This window comes from Xenopus laevis, chromosome 7L (genome assembly GCF_017654675.1).
Source record: "Xenopus laevis strain J_2021 chromosome 7L, Xenopus_laevis_v10.1, whole genome shotgun sequence".
Lineage (NCBI taxonomy): Eukaryota > Metazoa > Chordata > Amphibia > Anura > Pipidae > Xenopus > Xenopus laevis.
Window position 1 is genome coordinate 25,684,412 of NC_054383.1, and position 16,441 is coordinate 25,700,852.

The following is a 16,441-nucleotide window of genomic DNA, read 5'->3' on the forward strand; positions in this document are numbered from 1 at the left end:
GTACAAAGTGAAACAAAGGTGATTGTGTCTGTTTTTGACTTTCTGCACATGAAATTCAAATGACCGCAGTGAGTGTGGCAGTTTCCGAAAAGGCAGGTACATGCACCAAAATGGAGGCACAGGACAGGCCTGCTTCATTCCCAGAATTCCAGTAGTATAACGTGGCTTCCACACAGGTTATAGTATGTGGGTTTCCTCCTGGTACTCTGCTTTCCTTTCACATCCCAAACCCATACAGGCAGGTCCATTGGATCCTCACAGTGAGTGTGAATGTGATTGCAAGCTCCATGGGACAGGGACTGATTTATGGATAATATATGTAAATAACTGTAGACTGTGTTGGCACTACTGTATGTAAACAAATAAGGCCATTATTAGGCAGCTGCCAGCTGTGTATTTTGCTATGTAACGTCTGTGGAAATTATATTTAGACATTCTCTAGAAGGCTCTGTCATTCTCCAGCTATACATTCTATAACTTTACTATCACTTTAGCCGTCTCCTTTCAGGCACAAACTGGCCCGAGCCAGCTGCCTCCCCTAACCAGTTATTCTTAGCCAGCCAACCCCAGCACCAGCTCCCCGTACCCTCCCAAACTGTGTTGTACAATTATTACTGACAGAGGGCGGTGTCAGGGGCGGTGCTTTTGTTTGTTGAGATTCACGATGATTCCATTGGCTCACGCAGCAGTCAGGAAGACAGAGGGTTAGGTTGTGTCCCTCCCTACTACCAACAAGCTCGTGATGTCACTGAGAGCTCACTGTTGTCACTGGATGCTGCACAACATTTGACTTCTGAGCAAGGACGCGGCGCTGAGTAAGTGTCATCTGCAGTTGCATTAATACGGGGGAATGGGGCTGATTTGTGTGGGTACGGGTCCTGTGGTAGAAACATGCATAGAAACAAACAAGTTGTATGTGCGTGGGCTGGATAGTCTCTGAACCATAGACACTCAGCGCTCTTTTATCCTATTAATTGACAGCTGAGACTGAGGGCAGTGTCCCTAATCCCCATCAGTCATTGTTAAAAGCTTTTAGGGACTCTTGTACTCTGTGTATATTCCTGATCTATTACAGTTGGGGGATATAACCCTCCAGCTGTTACTGAACTACAAATCCCAGCATGCTGTCTGGTGTTTCTGTCTGATGTTCATCATAATATGTCTGAGCAGGTCTGAATGAAGGGATTAAACTATTGCATCCCATAATCCCCTGCTCTTGGTTATAAGAGGGCTCTTTTATAAGGACAAAATGGATGCATGTATGTATTTTAACATCAACAGGACTCGCTGTCTTCAGTTGTTCTGAGGCAAAACCGTATTTGCGATAAAATCTCAGCGCCCCATTAATTTAATCGCTTCTCTGCTTGCCAATAAACCATTTAATTAATTCCATTTGGGGAATAAAAATGCAGAGCTTGTAAATAAACTGCGGTGTCTTCCTCCTGCCGGCAGAGAGTTGTATTTGAATTGAATTTGGGTGGGGTTTTGGCTTATGTGAAGAAAGAACTTGGCAGAACAGTGTAAGTAAAGGCTTAAAGATACTTTAGAGCAGACTGTTGTTTTATAAGTTTACAAGGGACTGATGATAGAGACAGCAAACCCTGTGACTGCTACCTTGGTCCAGGAGAAGAGGGGGTGATCTTGACTAGTACAGTATAATTTAAATGCAAAAATAGATCATGCAAAAACATGCTCTGTTGGGACCCTCACTAGGCATCTGTATCACACTGAAATCATTAAAACAGAAAAAAAGAGAAGTGTAAGGTCAACAACAGTGGAACTCCATTTAGCATAAATATTTTATTCAGATATTTATGGTAAATATTAACTCTCTATCGTCAGTCACTTGTAAATCTATAAAAGCCCAGTCTACTCTAGAGCAATCTTCAGCCTCAGCCTTTATTTACACTACTCTTTTTTTACGTAATTTCCATATACCAAGCCAAAACCCCACCCGAGTTAAAGTTCAGACGGGCAGGAAGATGCAACTACAACACCCATCATGGCCCTCCAGCAGAGTACAAGTGATGGTAGATGTTGCAAAGTTTCCTTTCAGCAAAATCTTGCCCACCTATGATTTTGTTATATTTGTACATTAATATTTTAAAAGTTGATGTTTGTACAGATGGTTTAGTGTAATGAGGGTGTCACTAGATCTGTCATTGTCATGGAAACATAGGCATATGAATATATAATTCTGGAGACTAAATAGAATGCAAAGGCTAGAAGCACATATAGGGTGAAAACATATAGGGGCAAATTTACTAAAGGGTGAAGTAACTAACGCTGGCGAAAATTTGCCAGTGAAGGAAATAGACTGTAGCACTACTTCGCACTCTAACGGCAGGCTAATTTTCGCTCTGGTGAATGGACATAACTGCGCAAATTCACTAAGGTGCGGATTTTAATGAACGTTACATCTTGCGGCAGATTTGCCTTCGCCACCTCAGACCAGGCGAAGTGCAATAGAGTAGATAGGAGTTCCTCAAAAAAAATGTGAACATTTTCACAAAACGATGGCGACTACAGTTTTTCAGGGTGATAGGCTGCAAAAGATCGTAATTTTTTTAGGGTACCCGGCTTCCCCCCTACATTTCCTTACATATGGCACATAAACTATACACTGGGCACATGTGTAGGGCAATATAACAGCTCTATTTTATTTTATTAAGGTTCCCTGGGCTTGTGTAATGTATTTGCTGCAACATATATACGTCCATTGAAATTTAACTTCCTGCCGTATGCAAATTAGCCAATGCTAGTGCAACTTTGCTTGCCGAATTAACGCTAGCGAAACGTTGCCATCGTTCAGTGCCCTGGACGCAACTTCGCATTTTAGTGAATTAGCGAAGTGTGGCAATTTTAGGGAATTTCGTGAATTTGCCCCATTGGGTGCAGTTACACTTGAGGTTTGCCTGTTTGTTTCTTTACTTTGGGTCCCCAGCTGTTGCAAACTACAAATTCCAGCATGCCATGATCCCTTGATTCATTATTATTATTATCATCATATTTTCAATAATAATCTTACCCTTTATGGATGTACTGAAGGAGGTTAAGGAGTTTTTTTGTAACTTTTCGAACCAGTTTTATGTGCAAGGCAGAAATGTCAGATGGAAAGAATGAGTGCAGATATCTGGCGGCTGAGTCATTCAGCTGAAATTGGCATATTTGAAGGTTTTGGGGAATGAAGGGAAACTGACTGTGTGTGGGAGGCTGAGCTGGGCCAGGGCTCCTGGCAGAGATGGGTGTGTTGCAAAACTGGAGTTTTGTTGTTAGATGTAACAAGTAAATCCAGTAAAGGGTTTATAGATGGTTAAACTTTCTTTTCTATAGCCATAATTATTATAATGGGGTACATCCAAAAACTTTCACAAATATATAACTATACATTGTACATCATTCAGACGACTGCTGGCAGCAGTGCAATATTTTGCAGAGCTAAAAATCACTATTGACATGGCTTTTACTTGCTTCCCATAACTGCCTCCATATACTGGAGCCTACTGCTAAAAGGGATTTTCACAAAAAGCTAATTTGGGCAAAATAACCACATCATCTACATCATGGTCCTAGCCTATGGTTCATGTAACATTCTGACCAATACATCTTTGCCTGTCGACAGCTGTGTTCCATTCATTTTATTAGTCGGGGGGAGGGGGGGGGTGCTTAAGAACATATATACAAGTACCCTGACTGTGCAAGTATCTGCTTTTAAACAGGTCATGGAACTCCGAAGTAACTTCGAATATCCTCATATTTTGCAACTGGGGTTACTTTATTTATTATAATACACAAATTTCAGTGAGTCATGTGACAGAAATGACATCAGAACTCCCGGTTTATAAATGATGACATCAGAACTCACAGTTTATAAGCATATCATTTACAAGATATTCATGGCTTTTGTGTATTATATTTTCTTACATTTAAACTGTCCAACGAATGCCCTAGCCATACTTTCCTTTTACATAAGAACAAAAATAAAAGCTGAACCTGAGCAGACAACTAGTTTTAACAACAAAAAAAGTTCAACCCTTTTTTCCTCTGATTGATAAGAGGCCATGTACTTACTGTAATTGTGCACTTGAATGACTTTCAGCAACTGCTATTGTACCGTGAGAGGTGTGCCAGGGGTGTGAGTAAGGCAGCCAATTATATTAGAGTACTATTATGAGAGTGGTAATGTTATCTACAAAGAAAGACTGCCTATTGAGAAAAAAGCAAAACCTTAGTGCTACTAGCTGTATTGTTCTTTTGCTAATAGCTAAATGGCTAAAGTGTCCTGAACGTCTTATAAACGATTATTCCCATGTTTTTAAGAAACACAATACCATAATATTTACAGTTATATTTTTGAGATAACATAGTAAGTTAAGTTGAACTCCATCAAGTTCAACCTTTTAAGTCTACTGTATATATATATATATATATATATATATATATATATATATATATATATATATATATATATATATATATATATATAAATAACAAAAAAGAACCGCACTCACAGGACTTGATTTGGTGCAAATAAAGTGGTTTTATTCCGACGTTTCGGCTCTGACACTCGAGCCTTCTTCAGGAAATGAAAGAAGGCTCGAGTGTCAGAGCCGAAACGTCGGAATAAAACCACTTTATTTGCACCAAATCAAGTCCTGTGAGTGCGGTTCTTTTTTGTTATTTATATTATTATATAACCAGCACCCAGGCAGTTGACCCAGTTTTCGAGTGAGTGCTCCAGCTTGCTTGTTATATATATATATATATATAACCTGCCTAACTGCTAGGTAATGCAAGCTAAGATTAAAGAACAGTTTGAGATTCTATTCCAAGAAGTTTAAATTGGCTGCTATAAAAATCGTCCTTCAACAGCCCAAACTCGAGCCCAGCTCCGATGTAAAAGGTCTGCAGATAACACTCCGATGTAAAAGGTCTGCAGATAACACCCCAGCACCAGGATTCATAAAACCAGTGGAAAATCTCCCACGGCCAAACCAGAACATGGTAAATAACATAGAAGTGTAATACCCAAGTCATATGAATGCGTTGTTTCTTTATTTCAGATTATGTCTCAGGAACTGCCCTTCAACATCGACATCAAAGAACCACAATGGGATCAGAGCACCTTTGAGGGAAGAGCCAAGCACTTCTTCACAGTGACCGATCCACGGAATGTCCTGCTTGGGCCTAAAGTCCTAGAGGAAGCAAAGAACATTGTACAGAATTACAGGTCTAATTAATGGCCAACAATGTCATAGTTTGCAGTATTTGTTTTAATTTTTTTATTGCTAATGACAAATATATTAGTATTAGAGAGTATTGTAAGGTGTACCACCCAACTGTGGAAGGGCCCTAATACACTGTGGAGCTAAAACTTAAAATATATTTTTGGCAGAAGAGAGCACTTCTGTCTCTAAGGGTGAAGGGACACGTGGAGATAAGTTGCCCAAGGTAACCTGTTAAAAAGCCACGAGATTAAAAAAAAATGATGGGGAAGCAGTCACTGTGTCTTTCATGGGAGAGAGAGGTGAACTGGCAGTGCAACAGCTAGGGATGCACCGAATCCAGGATTCGGTTCGGGATTCGGCCAGGATTTGGCCTTTTTCAGCAGGAGTCGGCTGAATCCTGCTGCCCAGTCGAACCGAATCCGACTCCTTATTTGCATATGCAAATGGAAGGGAGGGAAATCGCGGGAATTTTTGTCACAAAAGAAGGAAGTAAAAAATGGTTTTCCCTTCCCGCTTCTTATTTGCATATGCAAATTGGATTTGGTTTGGTATTCGGCCGAATCTCTCACAAAGGATTCGGGGGTTCGAAAATAGTGGATTCGGTGCATCCCTAGTAACAGCACAGCCAACAAAAGAGAAAGGGTGTAAGCATCAGGGCCCAAATCTTTCCGACGCGCGCAAGCGTCCTTTTTAGCGAACACCTATAGGGCGCTGCGACCGGCCAGTTTGCCTAGGCTGCCTGTTTGGTCTGGCCCAGCGCTGGTAGGCACCATGTGCTCGCCCAGCCTCTTTTGCCAGCCAGCAAAACCCAGTCTAAGAGGTAAGGGGCTTTACCAAAGTGGTCCCACAGTTGAGTTAAGGTCTTTAATTATTACATTCTTTTTATGCTCTTGTCTCATGGTCCAGTATTTCGGTGGTGCTAGTGCAAGACAGATACAGACACAGCTCACTTGTGTTTGCACAAATATGGTCTGAACATAGATCGTAATTTGAGCTTTTTTCCCCCATCAGACTAGTAACAGTCATATACTGTAACTGACTGTGGCTTGTATTTAAGTTTCTGGAGGGGATTTTGTCCTCAGATGGTTAGTTCATAGATTTTTGCAATTTTGCAATGTTTATAAAGAATTTTTGCAATGTTTATAAAGAACTTGGTGGTCAATAAAACTGCAGTTTCATAAATATAATACATGTATTAATATGTGTTGCAGAAAGGGGATCCCCACACCAGGTTTAACTGAAGACCAGCTATGGCGAGCAAAATACATCTACGATTCTGCTTTCCATCCGGATACAGGAGAGAAGATGATCTTGATAGGAAGGATGTCTGCACAGGTGCCCATGAATATGACCATCACTGGCTGCATGCTGACATTTTTCAGGCATGTCTCCATCTTTCTGCTCATTTCTGCTATCCATATCGATCAAGTATCATATTCTCATTCTAAAATAATAATTAAGCCTTAAATCTCTGTCTGAAGAGCGGCATAGGCCATGGCTTTTTCAACTTTAATCATTCTGGCAGTTCCAGTCAACAATAGTATTATTATTATTAACATATATCTATAAAACACCAACATATTCTGCAGCATTGTACAATAAATAAGTGTAAACTTTAAACATACAGGAAAACACAAAATTACCAATACAAAGATATAGCTGCTTTTTAAGTGACTTTCCCAGTCCATAAGGCGTCATCACTGAGATTCAAAAAGTGACCTTTGTTCATGAAGCCGTTGGCCCGGACTGGCAATCTGTGGGTTCTGGCAAATGCCAGAGGGGCTGTTATAAGGTGCCATAAAAAGTCACTAATTAGTGGGCTGTTGGGGCAGTTTGGGCCTCTGTGTAGGCTGATTGGGCCTTTGTGTACCTGAAATGCCAGGGCCTATTTTGATTCTCAGTCCAGACCTGCGTTCCTTCATTTTAGTATTCTGAAAACACTCCTGTTTCAAGTGCTGCAGCGCAGCGTCAGATATATGTTTATCATACCTTGACCTACACACACAAACAGAAATATGCTCCCATAAACAGTAGTAGTTTTTAAGGAAGGAAATGTCTATGTATATACATGTACCTGCACTGAGTACACAGTCCTCATTCATTCAAGCTCTAGTTCATCAACAGATGGAGACTGCCAGAAATTGTCTCAAGATGTAGGTTAGATTATTTTAGTACATTACTGATTGTCTATTTCTGCTTTTAATAATTGTTGGCAACTCCCTTTGAGGACAAAAATAGTCTTCTATCCTTCTGTTGATTTTTTTGAAACTCAGTTGGTGTATTTTGTAATCTGACCACAATTTCACCTTTTAGGTTAGCACAAATGCCAGACCAATTACTAGTATTTTTATAATCATCAGTGGTATGGTACAGTTTCTAAAAAAAGTAGAAAGTAAGGCATCAAAAAAATCAACAGAGCTATCGCACTGACCCCATGGGAAAGATGTGGCCCTAGAAGATATTTTTGTGACCTTCGAATTGTCCATGTATTACTCTGATTAATATTATAATCAGAGCCTTTTCCTTGATATGGATATGTGTGGGTTAAAATGAATTATGCCTAAAAAAGAAAAAAAACAAGAAAAATGGTTACTTCGCAATGTACTTGAATACATTGTTGTAAACCAATAAAAAAGTTTTGAAAAGAAAGAAAAAAAAAAAAAAAATGAATTATGCACAGTGGCTGTGCCTTCCAGTGTTGGGGTCCTGAGTTTAACTCTGGCTTGGGCGCTGTCTGAAAGGAGTTTGTATGTTCTCCCCCTGTCTGTGTGGGTTTCATCCGGGTACTTACACTCCAAAAACAGACAGGCAGGTTAATTGACTCCGGATAAAAATTAACCATAAAATATGTGATATGGGGCCTTAGATGGTAAGCTCCATTGCAAGGAGTGCTGCTGCATTCATGAGGTGAGTGAATAGAAATTTCAGCTTTTCTAGTGCAGAGAGTGCTACGGTGCTTTTTGTACTAACGTTTCCCCCCCAACCCGCTCTGACCCTTAAAATGTAAACAAGGACGGCATCAGCTATGCCTTCTCAGGCCTTGGGGCATGGACTAATGTGAATGATATATAATCTGTATAAAGCAGCACAGAATATGTACCGGCGCTATATACTGTAAATATCAGAAAGTAACTAAATAATGCACCTTATTTTAATAACTGTTATGCACTGAAGGAATACATTACTATTAAATGCTATTATTAAGTTAAGGTTAAGGATTCGTAATACAGTGCAAGTGGCCCACTACTTTTGAATATCATTGATATACATGTTAAAAATGCTAAATATATAGTCACAGACAGCATGATTATAAAGTGAAATGTATACAAACAAAACACAAAAAGAGAAAAGGATATGTGAAATGATTTGGCTTTACACTCAGCGGATTGCCCTATTCTGGAGCCTGGCCAAGCATCACAAGTTTGTCATGGGATTAAGTGAATCTAGGAAAAAAAGTGAAGCTCAATAAATTCTTATATACACAAAATATTTTTAAATTCTTCCTTTTCATTAGTATATTTGATACCGATCTAAAATTTGCATACTATCCCATTAAAAAGTTGTTCATTTATGGAAGCTTGTTTTACTTTTCAACCAGTCACTGGCAGTAAAAATAAATACCAAAAGCAAAGCAGTGTTAAGCCACTTGGCCCTGTAAACTACCTATATTCTTCTCATGGGAGGTTATATAATCATGATCATTTCCTATCCTTAGTCAGATGACCAATACATTTCTACATGGATAAACCGTGTAATCAATAATTGGAACAGTGGAACAGTGGAACAGTGAAATGATTTAGTAAAACAAAATCAAAGTCTGTACAGCATTTTCCCATTGGGGTTGAGCCAAAGTCAAAAATCTGCATATCCTTGTGAATTTTAACATTTCTTTTCCCCACAAGTAACTGTGTATTTTTGCTTGCAGAACAACTCCAGCTGTTATATTTTGGCAGTGGGTGAATCAGTCCTTCAATGCTATTGTGAATTATACAAATAGAAGTGGTGATGCACCCATAACAACAAGGTGAGATCAGTTATTTAATAAATAAAAACAATTCACATGACACCATATAGAATGCCCACAGGCTTTATAAAGGACAGTGGATTAGAAATGAACAATGTCAGTGACAGTCGAAAAAACATCTCCATAAGTCCTGATGATTTTGTATTTCACTTATTCTCTTTCAGCCAGCTGGGGACAGCTTACGTCAGTGCAACTACAGGTGCTGTTGTGACTGCTCTGGGACTCAAATCACTCACTAAGGTAACCAGCAGTATAGGAACCATCACTGATCATCAATTTATAAAATAATAATTAGAATTTTGCAAAATTAACAGAAGTGGTGAATGCCTGAAAATCAAGTTTATAACAGCTGTGATATGAATTTTGAAAGGGTGTAGCAAATTCCAATTTTTATGTACACATTTTAATTTACTTTAGAAATATAAGTAGTTAAACACTGAACTATGGTTTGACTTACTTTCTATTAATTGAAATTGCAAATAAAGCCTGACAGAAAATTGTCTAGAAACCAGGGGGAGTGCTGGTGAATTTTAGATTTGGTTACAACAAGGAGAAGTGTTATAAAATTATGTTTCTTGCGAGTAAGCATTCAACAATTTGCAAGATGATTTGGACAATTGAAACATTGTTCCTTATTACAACTCTGTTTTTGAGCAAAGCATTTTAACCAAGACAAACAAGCAGTATGGCACATCTGATTTCATATATTTCACCTTTAATCTCTGTTGATCAGCCATGTCCATTTTTTCTAGCATCTACCTTCTCTGGTTGGGAGATTTGTTCCATTTGCCGCAGTAGCAGCAGCCAACTGCATCAACATCCCTCTGATGAGGCAGAGGCAAGTTCCTTATATCATCTCTATGATGTCCAGTAGTAAACCATACATCTAAGGATGCTATGACCATTGACACACAGACAATTCAAATTTTATATGAAATATAAATATGATATTAGGAATCTAATGCAGCACTTGCCAAGCCTGCAACTATTAGTAATGAATGGTTAGTTTATTTTGACAAGCAAAGAACTACATGCTTTGGATCACAAGAAACCTTTCTTTGGCGAGAAAAATGCACTCATACTACTCCCCAGTGGATTTTGTTAGTTTCATGGTAAATTGCTTTAGAAGTGGCACCTCCAAACTACTGTTTGACACAAAATTACTACAACTCTGCAGTAGTTACAGATTTTTTCTTCTGATTGCAAGAACAACTATCCTCTCCATCCATAAACTAATTATAAATACACAACATTCATGCTTTAACTTTGTAGAAGGAACCTTAGGGTAGGAAAACTAAATCTTGGGCGCATGTGTTTCAGCTTAAGTTTCCAACCATTTGGTTCTCAATGAAGCAGTGACTCAGTATGTGAGTTACAAGAATTATACAAAAGTAAAATTGTTTCCAGACGTCACAATAAATATTTATTGGATTGTATGTGCATAGAATCTGATCCTTATTCTGTCAAACAGAAGATCAGCCCAACAATGCAGTTTAGAGATTGAATTATTCATATGGAGCAAGGGACAGATTTACATTATCTTCTTTTCTCCTAATTAGAGAATTAAAATATGGCATCCCCATCACAGATGAAAATGGCAACAGGCTCGGAGAATCTACCAAAGCTGCTCAGCAGGCCATAGCACAAGTGGTGGTGTCCCGGATTGGAATGGCTGCCCCAGCAATGGGTATGTAAAACTGTCATTATTGTAAAAGTTTCAGCCATTGGATTCTGGGCTGTACCAACATTTTGACTGATATGAAACCTCCATATCCTGAAACATAAACCTAACACAAAACCCTACTGGAAAACCATAGGCACACTAAGTAGGGCCAGGTTACTCATAAGACCGTTAACCTACTACTATTTTTTTGAACTGCTGGAGGAAACCCATACAAAAGGGTGATACTAGACACAAGCAGACAGTACCTTAGTTGGACCTGAACTCAAGAGTCCAGCTCTGCAAAGCAGCAGTGCTGACTAATGTCCATCAATTCATTAAGATCCTTTTCTCGTTTATACTTAAAGTGCCCTCTACCCAACAAACTGTTGGCTAGAGCAGTGTCATTGCACTATTGATAAAGTTTTCTATATTGTGAGATATTTATTAATGTTTACAATATGGCACTACACTAAGAAAGCTAGATTGGAAGCTGTTTACCACCCTGAGCCAAATAACTTTTTTAGCAGTCTATTATACTGGCTCTCAGTGTTCATATCAGTATTATGCTGTCTTCAGCTCTAGGATATAATGTAACGTCATTAGTTTTCCCAATTTTCTCCCTTCTTACTTCCACAGGCACTACTTATAGGAAACATGGGAAATATGGATTTACTTTAGCAGTCCAGTAGTCCCGCTGCTGATTAAATCCTGTAGTGGCTTCCCTTTAAACTTGATCTCAGTTAATTTGCACAGCATTTTTGACATTTCCATTGTTCAGTTGAGGAAATACCATGAACTCCCAGAAGGTCATATTTCATAATCACATTTTAAAGTAAAGATCTTGACATTTTATGGTCTAAGTTTTCATTTTCTTGCAAGAAACCTGCTCACCTCACAAAGACCTATACATGATGCCAATTTACCATTATTGAAAGTGTTTTTTCATGTTTACCGTTACAATATGAGAGTCCTTAGTATTAGATAAAGTGTAGATTATCTTGATCTGTCATATTAAAACATTTTAATAATAATAATTAAATAAGATAAAATATGTAAATCATTTTTTTTCTTTAAAAACAAATTTTAATTTTGTTTTGCTTTCGCTACAAAAACCTAACTTCTGGGGCACCATATTGAATTATAAAAACAGTCAGCCCTAAGTGCAAGCTTGAACACATCCAGGACACCCACTCAGTTTCCATATTTTCTGGGTGCATTGAAGCCCTGCAGTTTGCGTTCATTGTATTTATTTATACATTGTCCAGTAGCACCAGAAACTCACTAAATTTAACAAGTTTCCTGAAAAAAATTATAGTCTTAACTTGTGTTTGGTGCACTATATGTAACCACTTCTTATCTTGGGTCACTGGCACAGATTACATTTTTAATCTTTTACACTTACATGCAGGCCCACACTTAGATCAAAATAGTGAATATTTAAGGGGTCATGTTTAATGTGCATGAGCACCTTACTGTTGATTCAAAGAGCAGGGTCTGTGCTATGCACCGCATGAAAAAAACAGTGCAAGGGCGAGAGCGCAGCAGAAGTGGTACCCATAGGGCAGGCAGTAAGTTCTGTGTCTGCCAGTGCTCCCTAATTTGGCTCTGTATTAATAGGGGGAACACAGGTCTTTGCACTTTTTTTTAGAGCTCAGAGACCTGAGCTCATGCATGCAGGGCAGGGCACAAACTGCAAAAACATTTTTGATTTTGCTGATTTTTTGCAATATGTACCCTGCCCTGCATGTCGAAAATAATACATTATTTTTATTATATTTGATAGTTGGGTATTTTAAGCTGGTAAGGATTGTTTTGCGTCTAGTAAGGATTACTTATATTTACAAGGTGCTGTTTTATTATTACATACATAATGGTAATCATTTTTAATTATTTTATTTTAATGGAGTCTGAGGTAGATGGCATTCCCGTAATTTGGAGCTTTCTGGATAATGGGTCTCCAGATAATGGATCCTTTACCTGTATTTTGTAATATATGATATGCAGTTTGTATAAAAGATTCTATGCTAAATCTCTCATCAAAGTCTTTCTCTTACACAGCAATTCCCCCAGTGATAATGAATGCTTTGGAGAAGAGAGCGTTCCTAAAGGTAAAATTATTACCTACACACTACTAGGCACATTTACCTCCTTATTTTTATTTTAAGACGCAGCACCATATTTTCAGTAATACAATGCCTTTTAATATGTGTAAAGGCTTAAAGGGCTAGCGAAAGAAAATATCATTCGAAGCAACTTTTCAATATACATTCATTACGAATTTTTACATTTTTAAAGTTATTTCAAAATATAGTGGCAGGTGAAAGCAGTGTTTATCAAGGCAGAACTTTTAATAAGCTGGCTTGCAACATTGTTTCAGGATAAGCAGTGCAACAAATATAAACAGCAATGATAGATAAGTAAAATAGTTTTTGGGTTGGAGGACCCCTTTAAAGAGACACTATTCTGCTATGAAATTATGTGGTGAGTGGACTTCTTTGTCCAATACCATTCTTTTACCAATCTCATTGTATACTATAGAGCTTACCTGTTTTCTGCTGTGTATCCTGTGCTTATTCTCATTTTTCAGCTTTGAAAGGCTGCCCCCATGGCTACAGAGCAGCTTGTTTATATAAACTATAGTTGTGTTTCTGACATTAACACACCAGTTTTACCAGTGCAGCAAAACAATACATTATATTTTCATTACTTTAGGACACCTCAATTTTTTGGTGTTAATGTTTCTTTAATAAACAAGTTAAAAAGCAAAGGACCTAGTACAGAGCCCAGTGGTACTCCACAAACAACACTGGTCCAATTAGAAAATGTCCCATTTACCATCACTCTTTGTAATCTGACCTTCATCCCTAGTTACATAGTTAAATCGGGTTAAAAAAAGGCAAAGTCCATCAAGTTCAACCCCTCCAAATGAAAACCCAGCATCCATACACACACCCCTCCCTACTTTCACATAAATTCTATATACCCATACCTATACTAACTATAGAGTTTAGTATCACAATAGCCTTTGATATTATGTCTGTCCAAAAAATCATCCAAGCCATTCTTAAAGGCATTAACAGAATCAGCATCACAACATCACCCGGCAGTGCATTCCACAACCTCACTGTCCTGACTGTGAAGAACCACCTACGTTGCTTCAAATTAAATTTCCTTTCTTCTAGTCTAAAGGGGTGGCCTCTGGTACGGTGATCCACTTTATGGGTAAAAAGCTCCCCTGCTATTTGTCTATAATGTACTGGTAAAGTGTAATCATGTCCCCTCGCAAGTGCCTTTTTTTCAGAGAAAACAACCCCAACCTTGACAGTCTCCCCTCATAATTTAAGTCTTCCGTCCCTCTTAACCAGTATATGTGGCACTGTATCAAATGCTTTAGCAAAGTCTTAGTAGATCCAGTGTTGGACTGGGGGTCCTGGGTCCACTGGGACTGTTACCTTGGGGGCCCCCACACAGTGTCAGACTGGGACACCAGGGGCCCACCCAAAGACCTTAGACCAGGGGCCCACTCTCATTACTATTATTCTTCCTCTCCTCACTCAACCTCTTCTTCTCCTATTCTCTTTTCTTTACATATTATAATCTATTAATCCATCTATTTATCCTCTTTGTTCTCATAGAAACTGGGAATGACCATGAAATAGGCCAAATATTTAGAGGCAGGAGGGCCCACTGACACCTTGGCCCACCAGGAGTTTTTCTGGTATCCCGGTGGGCCAGTCTGACACTGAGTAGATCACATCCACTGCAAAAAATAACAGCTCAAAATCTCTGCTTATTCCCTTCCAAAAAACGAGTGGACTGAGCAGTGCTTCTTAGTAAATAGAACAGAGCTGCACTGGAATGTGTCTTACAGATCACAGAATGAGTTGGGAAACCCCATCATAACAATCTATACAGTCATCTATACAATATTGCACCAGTAACATAGTTCTGTTTCTCTTTGTATTACAGCGGTACCCATGGATGAATGCTCCTCTACAAGTGGGGCTGGTTGGCTTTTGGTAAGATCTTTCTAGAAAATACACAGTCCAATTGGCAATAAGTGGTTAGCTTTTACCTGAAATGTTTGTTTTAGCTATTTTGCCAATTTGTTATTATTATCATCATGACAATTAAATGTGCCTTACTGCTCATTCTACAAGTGGAGGAATCTCTATCAAAACACATTCCATAATGTCCCATGCTCAGGTCCCTGGACAATACTGTTTACAAACTTGTTTGATACAAATATTATTTTTTGGTTCTATTATGAGACGTGTTTTGTTCCACCAGTTGTTGTGGGTTTATGGGACTCTTGGATCCCTAGGACTGAGCATTTTACCCTTAAATTTTTATCTCTTTATTTATACCTCTTGTCCCTGTAGCTGCTTTGTGTTCATGTTGCTGCCATGTCTCTGTGTGATGTAAAGGTGGCGCCACTGATTGCAGAAAGAATTGGCACATCTGCTAAGCAGCCTATTTGCCCTGGGATGCTCTACTATGAAATTGCTATTTTATCCTAGAGATCTTGAATTTGGTTTAAATTGTAGTGGCAAATGCAAATCTGTGATTATACTTCCAAAACTATATTTTTTGTGTATGGAAAAACAATTTGCGTACATCATTTTTATTAAACGATAACTAGCGCTCACAGTACATACTTTCTCTAAGGAAAATACAACTGCGCCCAGGCTGCTTTGTAAACACCAAGGTACATCAACTTCATCATCCTCAGCGGTGCCTTGGGCTGAGGCAGAATACAGACTTTACAGAAGGGGCCAAACTTCAGACTTGGGGGCCATTACTTACATTTTAGTGTTGTGCTGCCCCAGTATATGTGAACATTAGCCATTTGACAAAGGAATGTTCAAAAAGTTATATAATCATGTCTTTTTCTAGGTAACCTATAGAAGCATCAGATAATTAAAAATATTTATTTATTTATTTTTTTTTTAGCTTGGTCTTTGCAACCCCTCTGTGCTGTGCACTTTTCCCTCAGAAAAGGTAAGCAGAAGCAGATTGGCTCCAATTTAATGCATATTGATGCCATTCATAAAAGGTACTGGTTTCAACACATGTTTCTGGCACTACCATATAGTTGCACCATTGTGTCCGCCTTGCGTCTTCTGCTGAATCATGGTTCATTTCATGCTTATAGACCAGGGGTCCCCAACCTTTGAGCCACATTCAAATGTAAAAAGAGTTGGGGAGCAACACAAGCATGAGAAAGTCCCTTGGGTGCCAAATAAGGACTGCGATTGGCTATTGGTAGCCCCTATGTGGACTGTCAGCCTACAGGAGTCTCTGTTTGGCAGTATACTTAGGTTTTATGCAATTAAAACTTGCTTCCAAGCCTGGAAATCAAAAATAAGCACCGCTTGGAGGCCATTGAGAGCAACATCCAAGGCTTAGAGAGCAACATGTTACACTTGAGCTACTGGTTGGGGATCACTGCTTTAGACGCTGGAGAACCCTGGAGCTACCCAATAATTGCTACAATAGGTTTATACCATTTTAATTCCTTTCACA

The 16,441-nt window shown here is 38.7% G+C and overlaps 1 protein-coding gene across 2 annotated transcripts in view; it reads left to right on the forward strand.

The window, feature by feature from the left end:
• Positions 1-16,441, forward strand: part of sfxn3.L (sideroflexin 3 L homeolog) — an 18,476-nt gene continuing 2,035 nt past the window's right edge. Inside the window, exons 1-10 of one of the 2 annotated variants that reach the window (XM_018224302.2) lie at positions 1-18; positions 5,064-5,230; positions 6,440-6,610; positions 9,154-9,252; positions 9,417-9,492; positions 10,005-10,090; positions 10,812-10,939; positions 12,974-13,023; positions 14,885-14,934; positions 15,869-15,916. In XM_018224302.2, coding sequence (XP_018079791.1) covers positions 5,067-5,230; positions 6,440-6,610; positions 9,154-9,252; positions 9,417-9,492; positions 10,005-10,090; positions 10,812-10,939; positions 12,974-13,023; positions 14,885-14,934; positions 15,869-15,916 — 872 coding nt within the window. In that variant the 5' untranslated portion in view covers positions 1-18; positions 5,064-5,066. 2 annotated transcript variants of the gene reach the window in all.